At 42.7% G+C, this 13,470-nt stretch overlaps 1 protein-coding gene across 8 annotated transcripts in view; it reads left to right on the top strand.

Moving 5' to 3' along the window:
- DNM3 (dynamin 3) overlaps positions 1 to 13,470 on the top strand; it is a 185,805-nt gene that overhangs the window by 141,798 nt on the left and 30,537 nt on the right. For all 8 annotated transcript variants that reach the window (XM_088170265.1, XM_088170263.1, XM_088170262.1 and 5 more), the window contains 2 exons: positions 8,374 to 8,538; positions 12,589 to 12,815. In XM_088170265.1, coding sequence (XP_088026391.1) covers positions 8,374 to 8,538; positions 12,589 to 12,815 — 392 coding nt within the window. The remainder of the gene's footprint in view (positions 1 to 8,373; positions 8,539 to 12,588; positions 12,816 to 13,470) is intronic.

Here is a 13,470-nt window from a genome sequence, read left to right as displayed (position 1 = left end):
AATGCCATCTTCCTCTCCTTTCCCCTTTCCTTCCTCCCTTCCTCCCCCTCTGCTGTCAGGCTGGCCGAGGAAAAGTCAAATAACGTACGACTGTGTTCCTTGGCATCACCACTGCAATTTCCCTTTAGGGGCTTCAGACTGGAGAATGGGAGGTTTTAAATCTTGCTGATTCGTGCTATTCCAGCAAAGCATATGTGTGAGGAAAAAGAACAATGCCAGTTCGAAAGAGAAATCACAAGTGAGAAATCATTGCTGCTAAATCAGGTGTTGCAGAGGCCAGTGGAAAATTCAGGCACTAAGAAAAGTAGGAAATTACTTTGTTTAGAGCTGGGAAGGTTAATGAGAATGAATTAGAAAGTGCTCTCTGTGTATTCAGCCCCTAAGGAGTCGAGCAAAGTTAGAGGGATTTATTTACTGATTATCCAGACTATACAACTGGCAATAAGATTAAGTGAGGAATTTTTGGAACATGCTGACATTTCTTATTTGCATCATTTACTATGGAGATCATTTGTCGGTGCTGCACTGAGTTTGTGGTGAACCAGGGCTTAGTCTGGCCCAGCAGAGACAGATCTGGTACTTCTCATGGCTTGAGGGATGTGGGGGTGAAAACAGTTTAATGTCCTCTTTTGTGTCTCAGAGAGGAAACATCAAGTTTGTCTAGGTGCTTATCAGGGGAGAATTTCAGAATATTTTCCTAGAAACCATTAATTATGGAAAAGAGCAGAGTTATAGGGGCCACATTGCATGAGATCAAGTAAAAATAAAAGACAGGGTTGTAATTTATAGAGCCCTGCACTGGATGCTGTACAGAGCTCCCCCACTGCAAGGCCCCTCCAAGCCCATCCCTCCCAGCATGCACACAGATCTGCACATGGATCTGCTGCCCTCCTCCTCTTCTTCCTCCTCCTCTTCTTCCTCCTTCTCCTCCTCCTCTACTCACACTTATTTCAACCAGGCTGCTGAGTACCCAGCAGTTACCACCTCAGCTGGAACAAATGAGGAGGGACCATGGAATAGGAGTTCAGTACAGGATTCAATTAAAACAGAATTATGATTTTAATTGATTATTCTGGGTACCTACCGCTGAAATTATCACATTTGGTAAAACAAGTGCAACTCTTAGACACGTTAAGTCATAAGCTGCACTTGTAACATGTCATCTCAAGCAAAGTATTTCACCCAGCCCCTGTCTGTGCACTGAGCACATCCTTGCCCCATTTTAATCTTGAAAATAAGAAAATTCCTTGTTCCTAAAGGAATGCTTCAGCTGAGCTCTGTGCAATGTTGCTGGAATAAGGAGAATTTTGTTAGTGACCCTCTCTTGCATGGTTACTGCTAAGTAAGGGAGGAAAATAGCAGAGAAGAGAGGCAAGGTGTGATTTCAGTCTTCATGTTAATACTTCTCTGCTCTGCCTCGTGGATGACTAATTTTCTTGCTTTCTGTTTTCATCATCTTTGGTAGAAACTCTGGGATTTGTATTTGTTTTGGTTCTTAGGGGACTGCATACCACAGCCAGTAGCTTTAATCCTTTAATCCTCCCATGTCCGGCTGATGCCTCCACCCATTGATTGCCTCCTTTCTCAGCAAATGATTCTGCTCCCCTCACACTTTATGGCCACTGCTGGATCAGGCTGCTGTCTCTGGGAATGTGTTTCAGGCATTTGGTAACAAATCCACAATAAATTTCATCCTGAGCATCATATGGGCTGATGGTTACACTTCGAGTCATCATCATCATCATCATCATCATGACTTCAATTCCAGGGTAACTCACCACTTTTGGACTTCCCAATATCCACTGACATCCTTCTAGACTGAAATAATAGCAGATAGCATGCCAATAGTATCTCATATCCGAGATTTTTTTTTTCTAATGTTCTCTTATAAATATGGGGCACTTCATGTGTTGTTATGACAAGGAAATTCTTTGATGGAAAAGTTTGCAAATTCCAAAGTAGTATTTGTTTTATAAACAAAGGTGCTGTTTTCCTTATGCCAGCCTCTTTCTGCTTTTGCTTGTCCAGCAGTCTGTTCTGAAAGGCATGAAGCAGCTGTTGGCCCCCAGTCAAAACTTGCAGTGCAGGGAGGGTTATGTAAAAGTCCTTTGTGTGAGAGATGTACATGGCAGCAAATGGTGAAATTGGAGTGCAGATTCTTGGAGGGGAGAAAGCTATTCTCTCCACAGCAAGGTTTTCTTTTTCACTTGATCTTTGCATAGAACAAAAAGTAGAGGATAATTTTGAATTTTTTGGGTTTTGTATTTTCAGAAATCTCTCTTCTTGTTGCAGTGCTGTGGGTAATTTCACAGCACTTTGCATCCAGTAGCTCCAGCTGGATGGAAGGGATGTGAGAGGTTGCCTATTTCTTTTTCTCAAGGGAAAATCTCTGTACCTAGGTCTTTTCTGAGGGATGCTGCTCTAATCCTTGGAAGAGATTTGCAGCTCTCCTAGTCCATCTATTTCTGTGCTTCACTGTTCTTACCATATAACACTTTCCAAATATTTATTTGACATCTTTTGCTGTCTGCAAAGACAGCTTACCTATTCCCTTCCACAAGCGATTTCTTTTGAACTCATCAGTCCCAATTTATCTTACCTGTTCCTTCCAGGTAATATTTTACAGAGCCCTGAACCATCTTCAGTGGCTTCCTGTGAACACTCTCAAAATGTTTCTTAAATTTCTGGTGGTGTGATAACCAGCACTGGATGCACAATTCTTGTACTGATTTCATAACAGCAAGACATTATTGACCCATGCTCTGCTTATATTGCACTGTGCTCCTTTTCTGCTGAACTGCTCCTTGAGTGGCCATTCTCACACTTTTTATAAATTATTTATTCCTGCCTAAGGAACCCCATGGTGGGATTCTTGGGGTGTCCTGTGCAGGGCCAGGACTTGATGATCCTTGCAGGTCCCTTCCAACTCAGGGGAATCTGTGAAGTCAAATACTTTCTCTTCATTATGAATTCATCTAGATTTGGAACCTGTTTCTCCAGGTCATTGTGAACTGTGGTGCTGTCATCTGACTTGTTCATATTCCCTTCCAGTTTCTTCTCATCTGCATGTGTAATAAACCCAGGCTATAACCCACCACCCTGAGCATTAAGACTTTAATAAGCACATTCCAGACCACAGCTCCTGTGAAAGTCCCCTTGATCCAGTTCTCCAGTTTGCCAGCGAGCCACTGACAGCTTTCCTGTGCAATGAGCATCCAACCAGTAACTGCAGGGAAACTGGACTTGCATTAATCAAAATGTCACTTGAGATTGTGTCAGGAAGCTTTACTGAAGTCTGAAATGTGTGCTATCTGTGTTAATACCCATAAGATCCGAGTCCCTACTCTAAAAGGAGATTGGATTGACTTGCCATGATCAGTTATCAACCTGTTAAGGACTGCCAGATGAAAGTAAATCCAGATTTCTTGGAGTTCTGCTCATACATCATTCCCCTCGGTGTCACAGTTCCAAATCACCTTCTTTACGGGATAAGGCAGAGAGCCTGACAGGTTCTGAATATTTGGGATGGTTAAAGCCATGCAGGTACCTGGGGAGCAGTGGAGGATTTAGCTCATGGTCTGAACTGGGCAATGCCTGTAACCACAGCAAAGAATTGGAGTAAATGCTGCTTTAGGCTCATCCAGAGAGTGAAATCCTTGTGAACCAAATTGCACTAGGGTGTATCATTCTTGTGGGGGTTATGAAGTGAGGGAGATGGTGTGTGTGAGGGAAAGGCAGATCATAACCTCTGCTTGGAGCAGTTCAAGGCTGCTGCAGAAGGCAGAGCAGCTGAAAGGGACAGCCTGTGGGTGGCTCAGTAAAGGGAACAGCAGTACAAAGTCAGGACATGCTGAAAGCATGGAAGAGAGTGGCAAAGTCACCCTCTGTGAGAGAAAAGGACAGCTTCCAAGCTACCCGGGAAGTGTTCTTTTTCTGCTGCTTGCTTTGTTGTAAATATACAAAAGTAATGTATTGTCATTTACTTGTGGTTCCTTCCAGTAAGAAAACCTCTCTGTGTGAAGCCATCATGTGGTTTCAGCAGTCCTCTGGCAAAAGGCACGCTATGTACAGCTGAGAGGATCTTAGCTAAATTATATATCCAGCATCAAACTGCAGTGAAGAGAAAAATCAATTGTACAGATTTAGGGAAAAGCAGGGGGCTAAGGACAACTGCAGTGTGCTGAGTGTTGGTGCATTAAAGAAAAAACTTACTTGGACAGGGATACATAAAATAGATTTTATATGTATTTTCAGCAGCTGTGAATGAAAACATAAATACAATCTGGCTGGCATAATTAATTCTCAGGTGGTCGTTGTTGTAACGAACTTGGAACTGTAAATGAAAGAGCTGAAAGCAGCTTTTAAATGAGCAATTTCTTACTGCAGCCATGGGCACATTTCTCACTGTACAGAGCATTGCTTTGCTGCTGCTCTGATTTTTACCCTTGAGTCAGTCACCTTCCAGTCTGCTTCCTCTTGGTCACTGTTAATAGAATGCCTTTTTGATTACAGAAAATTGGTTGATACACTTCTCTAATGAAAATGTTAGACAAATGCTCCTTCTTGGAACTGACATCGGGAATGTTATACAAGACATTCTTAAATATGTTGCCAGCTGCCCTGAATGTAATGAAATCATGGAAATTAGAAGTATTGCTCTCTCTGTGTGGCCAGCTCAGGACGGTTTTCAGTGTGTTACCCAGTTTTGCTGTGAATTTCAAAAGGAATCACTTTTCATTAAGTTTCCTTGGGACATTCTTGAACTTGCTTGTAATTTCTACAATCAGAAGAATTACCCTGATATCCTAAGGTATTACCCCTTTGCTTTGGATTGCACACAGTTCCTCATGCCTGCATCCCCAGCACCACACTAAATCATTGCTCTTGCAGCAGAGAGTTTACAATCTTCAGAAGATCAATAACTTTTCTGGTAGAAATGATGAAATCCTATTCCCACTGCAGCCAGCAGTAAAATTCCCACAAACTTAAGTGGCTTGGATTTCACAGGCAATTTTTAGTCTGCTCTTGTGTGACACATTAGTTAATCCTTAACACATTCTCAGTGCAGAAGGTGTCTAAATGCAGAGAAGCTCAGAGTAGCAGTGGTGCACCTTGGGTTTCAGTGGCACCTTTCTATGCAGAGATCACAGAGCAGCTTCTGAAAGACAGGTGAGACCCACAGCAGAGTGCAAGGGATTGATATTTTTAGTCTTCTAAAGTGCAGGGAGCAGAAGGGAAGGATGTGTGTGGGAGGGCATATGGAAACACCACCCTGGCTCCCACCTTACCTTCTCTCATCTGTGGTTTTTTCACCTGTTGCTTCTTTGTAGCCTTGGTGTGCTTTCATCAATATTCTGATTAGAGTTTTCCTAGATGAATTAATTTCCTTTACCTGTTTTTTAGCACTCTAGCTTCTTCCTTAGCTTCTCTGCTGGAGGCTTACAGAACTCCCTAAAGTAATTGCATTTGCATTCCTTTGAAGTAGTAATATTCCATTGCTGTCAACAATTAATAGCAGTATTAAGCAAGAGTCAAGTGACTAAAAACTTAGTCCAGATTCATGTGCTGTCACTTAACACTCGGTGTTGGAACGAGTGAGGTTTGGGGATGAGGAGCTGGAAGGACTGGGGCTGCCTTGGAAAGGAGGCATGGAAACCTGTTTGCTCCTTCTTTGTTCTCCTTTCCTGCTCAGCTTGGCCATTCCGTTCACAGAGAGCTGGGAGGGTTTGCTCCCGTGTTTGTTCTGCTCTGGGTTTATTCATTTATTTCATTGCAGGAGCCTTGTGTAAGAAAGAGGGGCAGGGCTGGGGCTCAGGGATGGTTTGCACTGAAGGTGGAGTCGCTGTGAGGCTCAGAGAGACAAGAGCTGCTGTGAAAGGGTGGCCTGGAGGTGGAACAGGGCATCTCTGCCACTTGTCATGCCCAGCCTTACCAGGCAACCTCATTTCTGGCTGCTGCTGTTGGCACAGAGCAAAGAAAGCTTCCAAATGCTTGGGGGTGTCCTGGAGGGCACAGAAATCTGCTGGGAGCACATTTCCATCTGCATGATGCGATGCAAACAAGATGGTTTCTGGCATGAAAAGCCTTCAGTTGAGACATCAAATCATTAGGAATGCTATGGCCAGAAGCTTTCATAATAAATTACTGTAAAGTCATGAAAGATTGATCTTTTTTGATTTCAGAGAAAATAAATCAACAGTATGAAGTCAGCTCTGTTACAGTTTCAAACAAGAGACTATTACCCTTTGCCTTAAAGATCAGAGACAAATTACTATTTTTACTTTACATTCACTTGATGAGGATAATGATAAACATCTGTCACTTTGCTGCTTAGCCAGTTAGGAATCTTATTGCAATGTGTAATTTAAAGAGTGAAAAAAAAATAAAAAAAGGAAAAAAAAATACATGAACAAACTGCACTTTATATAGACAGCAAAGAAGAGAAGAAAGAGAATAGATGTCAAATAGAGGGGAACTGGAAAGGGGGCATTTTTGGTCTGCAGTTACTTGGCTCAAATCTGCAGATACATGATAGATGTATGATTTTTTTTATTTATTTGGTATTTCACAGGGAAAATTACCATTACTTTTTCTTTAGACATAGAGACTAAAGAAAATAATCTTTGCACTTTTGGCTATATGCAGTTTATTAACAAAAAGATTAAGGTTTATGAGGTATTGTCTACCAATGTTACAGCATTGAAAACCCTGTTTTCATCAAGAGCTCTTCCAGTGTCCTCCACTGTCACGAGATTTTAGAAAGCACTGTTAGTTATTTTTAAAGATCAGCTGCTTTTCCAGTAATCCACCCATACTTCTGAAAGTTCTTTTACAAACATTCACTTTTGTTTCTAAATGGTACGTTGGGCCTTATTTCTTAACAAAACTATAACTTAACCCATCACGAACACACCATTTCATTTAGACTGGACTGACCAGGCTGAAGTTGGAAAAGTTACAAGTGATCAACCTGCCAATGAGCAGAAGCACACCCTGCACTAGGACATGGACCCAGGAATCCCTTCTGGGCCCAGTTCCATGCAGGGAAAAGCCTCTTTGGTGACTTGTTTGCATATTTGGCACTAATGGCCTTTGTCTGGTGGGTTTGATACTGATCTCAGCTGCTCCAGAAATCTTTAGAGCACCAGCCATGTGTCAGTTTTAGCTAAAAGCTCTGTTGTAGATGGAGCTGTGCTGGCAGGGCTCTGGCTGATCCATAACTCGTTCTCCTTGTTGGCTTCTTCAGTTTCTGCAAGTGCTTTCTGTTTCTTTGTGTTCTTCGTGCCCAAGGCCAGGTTGGATGGGGCACTGAGCACCCTGGAGTGCTGGGAGGTGTCCCTGCCTGGAAGGGGGGCTGGAACAAGATGAGCTGCAAGGCCCCTTCCAACCCAAAGCACTTTGTGATTCTGTGATTTTATGCTTCTAGGTACCCACAGAACAGATTGAGATTTTACAGTTCATGCTAATAATGCTCTGGCAGTGGTTTTCAGGGAGAAGTATTATAGCAGAGTTTGGGAAATGTTGTTCTTTGTAGGATATTGTTCTACACTCTGGATAGAAATTCTGTTCTTTTGGCATCTTCAAGCCTCAGACAGTTTGATTTTCACCAAAAGCTTACTTTTTTTTTTTCTTAGGTTTTTCTATATTTATACAAGCCAGACTGAGGCAAAGTAGAGGCTTTTTAGCCTCCAGTTAAAGTTCCTGATATTTAATTAGATCAGTTGTTTACCTGCAAAGAAGTTTTTTTTTTTTTGTCCAATGGAAAAGAGGCCTCAAATATATAATTCAGCCTTGAGCATTGGAAGCAATGATGCTTTTGTTGTTATCTTTTACACACCCTTTGTTTCTATAGGTGCTGTTCCCATCTAACAAATCTGAGACTGAACTGCAAAATTTGTCACTAATGAGTCAGCCTCAAATAACAAGGGTGGTTTAACCCACAGAAGGGTAAAATTCAAAATCCAGACTTGTGGTGCTGCTTTCTTGCAAGGGCCCAGCTGGCTGAATGTGAATGGTACAAGATTTGATAATAAGTATTGCAGTAAGTGATCTGAGGCCATTTCTTGGTGTGACATTTAGCACCGTGCATCTTTGTCTGAAAACTTTCTTTAACATAAAGTTACAAAGTTGTGTGGAAATACATACATGTCCTTTGTGCAAAAGGTCTCATTTGGCATTCAGCTATAAAAGTCCAAATTTCATGATGCTGAGCACTGATGTTACACAGGCCAAGACATCATATTTTAACCTGTGGATGGTCTTTGTATGAGTTGTGTTGCTGGATAACTACAGTTTAAATCCAGAGGTTTTTCCCCCAGCATATTTCAGGTTTACTGCAATCTGAAAGGCTTTTTTTTTTTTTCTTCTTTGTAGACTGAGACTGAAGAGAATGGCCAAGCAGATAATTTTTCAATGGACCCCCAGCTGGAAAGACAGGTGGAGACAATTCGAAATCTTGTGGACTCCTACATGTCTATTATTAACAAATGTATCCGAGATTTGATACCGAAAACAATCATGCACCTCATGATCAATAATGTAAGTAGCAGCTACAGTTCTAAATTAATTCAACATGTCTGTCAGGTCTCTCACTCTCAAACACACCTCTGCAATACAGCAGCAACAGCAGGTACTAAAGAGAAGAATAAATATCACACTCATAGACAAAATATTCCAATATTCCATAGGGTTTGGAAGTTCTGCAGCCTTCTCAAAGGCTGGCACGCTGCCCTGAGTGCTTATCCCAAAATCCTAAAGACTGAATTAATTTACATCTTAATCAAAACATAAGTTATTATTTAAAGGTAAATCGAGGTGGGGTGGTTTTGTTTGGGTTTCTATTTGATGTGTTGCTTTTGATACAACAGGAGAAGGAGTTGGGAGCTCCGTGTGGGCAGCCTGTGAGAGCAGCAGAGCAGAGTTGTGCTTCCTTAATTTTCAATCTGCACCCTTTGTCCCGGGTTCATAAAGCAGTTCTTACTTTGTTTGGGTTTCTTTATATTTTCAGGTTACCATTTTCAAGGAATAAATCTGGAAGCTTTGGACACTGTTGTTTAGATAAGCAGATGTGGTTGGTTGATTTATTGTGTGTGTCTTTCTCAGATCTGAAGATTATTTGGTTAAAAAAACGGCTTTGAGATAGCATTGTTTCTCCACTGCAGTGGGATCTCAGCCTTCACATCCTGCCTGAGTTCTGAATGGACCTTGCTGAAAACTAAGCTTAATATTAGTGCCACTGCTGCCATATGAATTACTAATGGGAAGCACAGCCCCTGCTAGTTGTGAGCAGCACCATTTCTGAGAGGTCATCAAACCAACCAGCCTTTACAAGTGCAATATGCTGTGAGGCAAATGTGATTAGAAGGGAGCATTTGCTTTTGACTCAGAGCCACCTCTGGCCTTCATCTGATGGATTTCATTAGCCCTGTGGAATTTGTGTTGCTCTTAGGAGTTAGGTGGCTGGACAGGAAATTTCAGTGGGATTTCCTGGTACGGTTAATATGAGCAGAATTTTTGCACGAGAGCAAGAGATTTTTCATTAACTTCTTTAGGTTTAGAGGAGTCAAGATCTAAGTAATGCTCTAATAATGGTTGAGTTTTTACAAAAAGCCATGGGAGCAATGGAACTGCCCTTTTTTCTGGAAATCAGCCATGCTCTAGACTTGCTGAGTGTGTGTCCTCACTGCTCTTTCCAGATCATTGCTCTGACTTAGCCTATCTGCAGTGCCTTTGGAAAGGCTGGGGTTTAGCTTTCATGTCGTGAACAGCAGAGCTCAGTGAGCAGTTGCTTTTGAAAGCTTACATTAAATTTTCTGCCACTCACCTCCTCATCTGGAATTGTTTAGGGGTCTCTAAAGTGTGTGCCTCCCTCAGAAGTCGATCACTGGAAGATTTTGTGCTTTCAGTCTCATCAGCTGTTGGTGACATTGATAAAGCCTGCCAGGCTGGCACACAGAAATCACACTCCTAAAATATCAGCTCCCTTTCAGCTGACCTCATAGTCCCAAGCTGCATTTGGGCTTCCTAGTGAGCTGAGGCCTACACCTCCATCCTGCAGTTTAAATTTGTGGCAAAGCATCTGAGCATTTGAAAGAACTCTAAAGAGTGACACTACAAACATTACAAACATTTGCAGCATAGGCAGTAAAACACCATATTGAAAACAATGGGTAAAATAGCAATTTTTAAAAATCAAGGCTCTTGAAAAGAGAAAGAAATGGTTGAATCAAGAGTGCTGAGCCCTGCCAAAAGGTTGTGCAAAGATCTGGAAAGGAGTGGAGCTGTGATGGAAGGTGGGTCCTGTTAAGTCGTGTGTGTGTGTGTGTTCCTTGGAGTATTGAGAAGTCCAACCCATCCACCAGGAGTTAAATGAAAACACCCTCCCTCCCCCTTAATGAACATATTCTGTGTTTTCTGCTGCCCCATCATGTTGCCTCTCAAACTCTGGAAACAAATCAATCCCAAGGAATTTGTTTCCATGACAATTGCAACCTCCCAAGTTTTCCTAGAACTTCCTTTCCACTTTGTGGGCCCATAAACAAGTACTTACAATTCGAGGAAAGTATCAGGTTCAAACTCAGTGTACAGAAAATAATTAGATGCTGTCCCTGAGCGTATTTTGGACCCTAAACCTAGATTATTGTATTCCAAGTGCATCCCTTGTTCTTCCCCTAGGGTGGATGTTGATTACCTTCAAAGAAAATACATTTACCACACAGAACTGCATTGAGTTACTATTACCAATTCAAACATGCCCAAACAAAACACACACACACACAAATTTGTATTTCATGGTGCCTTGGTATCCTGGATTATCCAAGAGGGGTGGTCTTAAGAGTAGTCAGTGTATGCTCCAGAAACAGTGCTGATAGTGATCTCAGAGCTGAGGAGAAAAACTCCAGAGGACTTGTTATTGCCAAGCTGCAGGCCCAGGAATGGGCTGTGTTTGCATTTGAGGCAGTGCCATGTGTTCCCTTCCCACTGCTGAGGTTCCAAGCCCACCTTAGCCCCTGTCAGAGTGCCAGGGCAGATTTGGGGCACTGGCATTTGATTTGGATGCTTGCTATGGTTCAGCTTTGACTGCAGGCCTGATGTCTGTGAAGGAAAATGCTTTACACCATTCCTGTGAGTCTGCTTTCCAGAAAGGAGCAAACATGAGTTAGCATCACTTTCCCTTCCCTTTCCAAGCTGGAGAAAGTGGCTCTGGTGGAAGATCTTCTGTCTGGTACAGCACGTGAGGGCAGGAGGCTGATCCAAGAACCATCCTTAACACAGCAGTCTTCCCTTCACAGAGGAGTTCAGGGATTTACTCAAATCCTCTGCCAGTGACAGACAGGGACCTCTCATGATAATTGTCACAGGCTGATTTTTTTTCAAACAGATATTTGTGGTTTAACAATGCGTTTACAATCAGCTCTGGCCTTAATCTAATTTTAGGACTTCTTTTTTTGAAGTGATGCCATTAAAATGCTCATTTCATTGAGCAGAATGTGATGCTGTTTAACTATGATATCTGTTTCTAATGTGGAGTTTTTGGCAATCACAAGGAAAGTAGTGTACTCTGGCTCTTGATCAGTACCATCTACTGGAAAACAGCGTGAAACTCATGGAAAAGTTTTGCAGGCTTTGCTAAGAATTTGTACATCTCCTGTCATACGTGAATGGGGAATGACAGCCAAGGCCAGGCAAGATGGTTTTGTTTCCCTGTGAGGTCTGTCCTGGCTGCCTGCTCCTTGCTGGTGACCAGAAAGGGTCCCTGCTCTGGCTGACTGCTCTCCCTGACCTTCTCTAAACACAAACAGTGCCTTAGTCTCACTGGCAGGTTTAAATCCCCAAACTAGCACAAACCCATGTGCAAACAGAGCTCAGGTTTATGTAACCAGAGTCCTGGGAATGTATTATCATCAGTATCTCCAGCTCAAAAAAAGCTTTATGGAGCAAAGCACCAGATGAGAAATAGATCAGAACAGTAACAAAAGTCTCCAGTGCAAGGATTTAGTAGGTCAGCAGTTGGTCTATTTACCACAGTCTTATTTAATCAGAGTACCTTGAGCTTTTTATGTCTCTTAATGTGGCCCAGGTTTCCATAACCATAGCTGGAAATCAATATAGTAAATTAGATTACTTGGAGACTTCTCCCTTCAGTTTCAAAGTGTGTGGATGGGTTATCAAGAATCTGACAGACTTGCTGGAAATGAAAGACACTGTCTACAGTAGGGTAAATTGTTGCTAAGAAAGTAATTGACAGCTATGTCATAAAGCCTGAAAATTCCCATTCCCTGAGGAATTTATATCTGATGCCATTAACTTCCCAGTCAGCCCTTCAGAAATGGCCCCGAATGCCAGCTGGCTCCTGGGAGCTGTTTGAAATGAACTGTAGGCAGAGGTGTCACCTCAGAGATGCAGAATTGCAGCAGAACTGGTGTAAGGTAGTAATTAATCTGTGATTAAATCTCCTGCTTCCATCCATCTCCCCCTGTATTTGTTCAGCGCTGCATTTTCCGTCGAGATTTCTGTTTATTTCTTTGGCTTGGATTTTAATATATTTTAATATATTATTTTTTTGTTTTATTTTGTCTGATGAAATAGGTGAAAGAATTTATCAATGCAGAGCTGCTGGCTCACCTGTACTCCTCCGAGGACCAGAACACTCTGATGGAGGAGTCGGCGGAGCAGGCGCAGCGGCGCGACGAGACCCTGCGCATGTACCAGGCACTGAAAGAGGCCCTGGCCATCATCGGGGACATCAGCACCAGCACGGTGTCCACCCCTGCTCCCCCTCCTGTGGATGACTCCTGGCTGCAGCAGGCACGCAGGTGAGGAGCCTCCAATCTGCATTGCCACGAAATTCAGGACAGGTGGACGGAGTTCGGCGTCAGGAGCTCCCTGCCTGCCTGTCGTTTTTGGGAAGGTGCTCCTCCAGGTCTTAGTGGCACCTGTGAGGAAAATCAAAACATTTTCCCTTATATACCTGTGGGTATGTTTATGTGAGCACCAGGCAGGATATTTGCCTTGCAAAAGACCATGCAGTGGACTTAGCAGCTGTGATGCTTCAAATGATGCCTTAAGTTTAGCTTTCATATTTTCCAAATTCTGTAATGCATTAGTGTGTGACTCTGAACTTCATATAAAGTGTTACAAGTTCTCCTCACAGCTCAGGCACACAAAACAATCCTTTGCCAGCCCCACAACCAAGGACACCGCTGCAGCTTCAGCCCCAAAAAGTGCAAACAACAGGGAATTGAGGAGAGAATCTGGGAGGATGGGACTGCAGAACCTGGAGCTGGGATTGGACAATGAACCCCAAGATGGAAATGGACCAAAACTTATAAAAGTGTGAAAACTCGGGACTTGAGGTCCATCTTTGGTCCATCTTGGGTCCATTTTGAGTCCATCTGGGGTTGAGCCACAGCCAGGCTCTTGTACTGCCCAAGGCGAATCCTTTGAAGGCCTTTTAATAACACCCTACTT

This window comes from Sturnus vulgaris, chromosome 9 (genome assembly GCF_052056855.1).
Source record: "Sturnus vulgaris isolate bStuVul1 chromosome 9, bStuVul1.hap1, whole genome shotgun sequence".
Classification (NCBI taxonomy): Eukaryota; Metazoa; Chordata; class Aves; order Passeriformes; family Sturnidae; genus Sturnus; species Sturnus vulgaris.
This window is presented reverse-complemented; position numbering and strand designations above follow the sequence as displayed.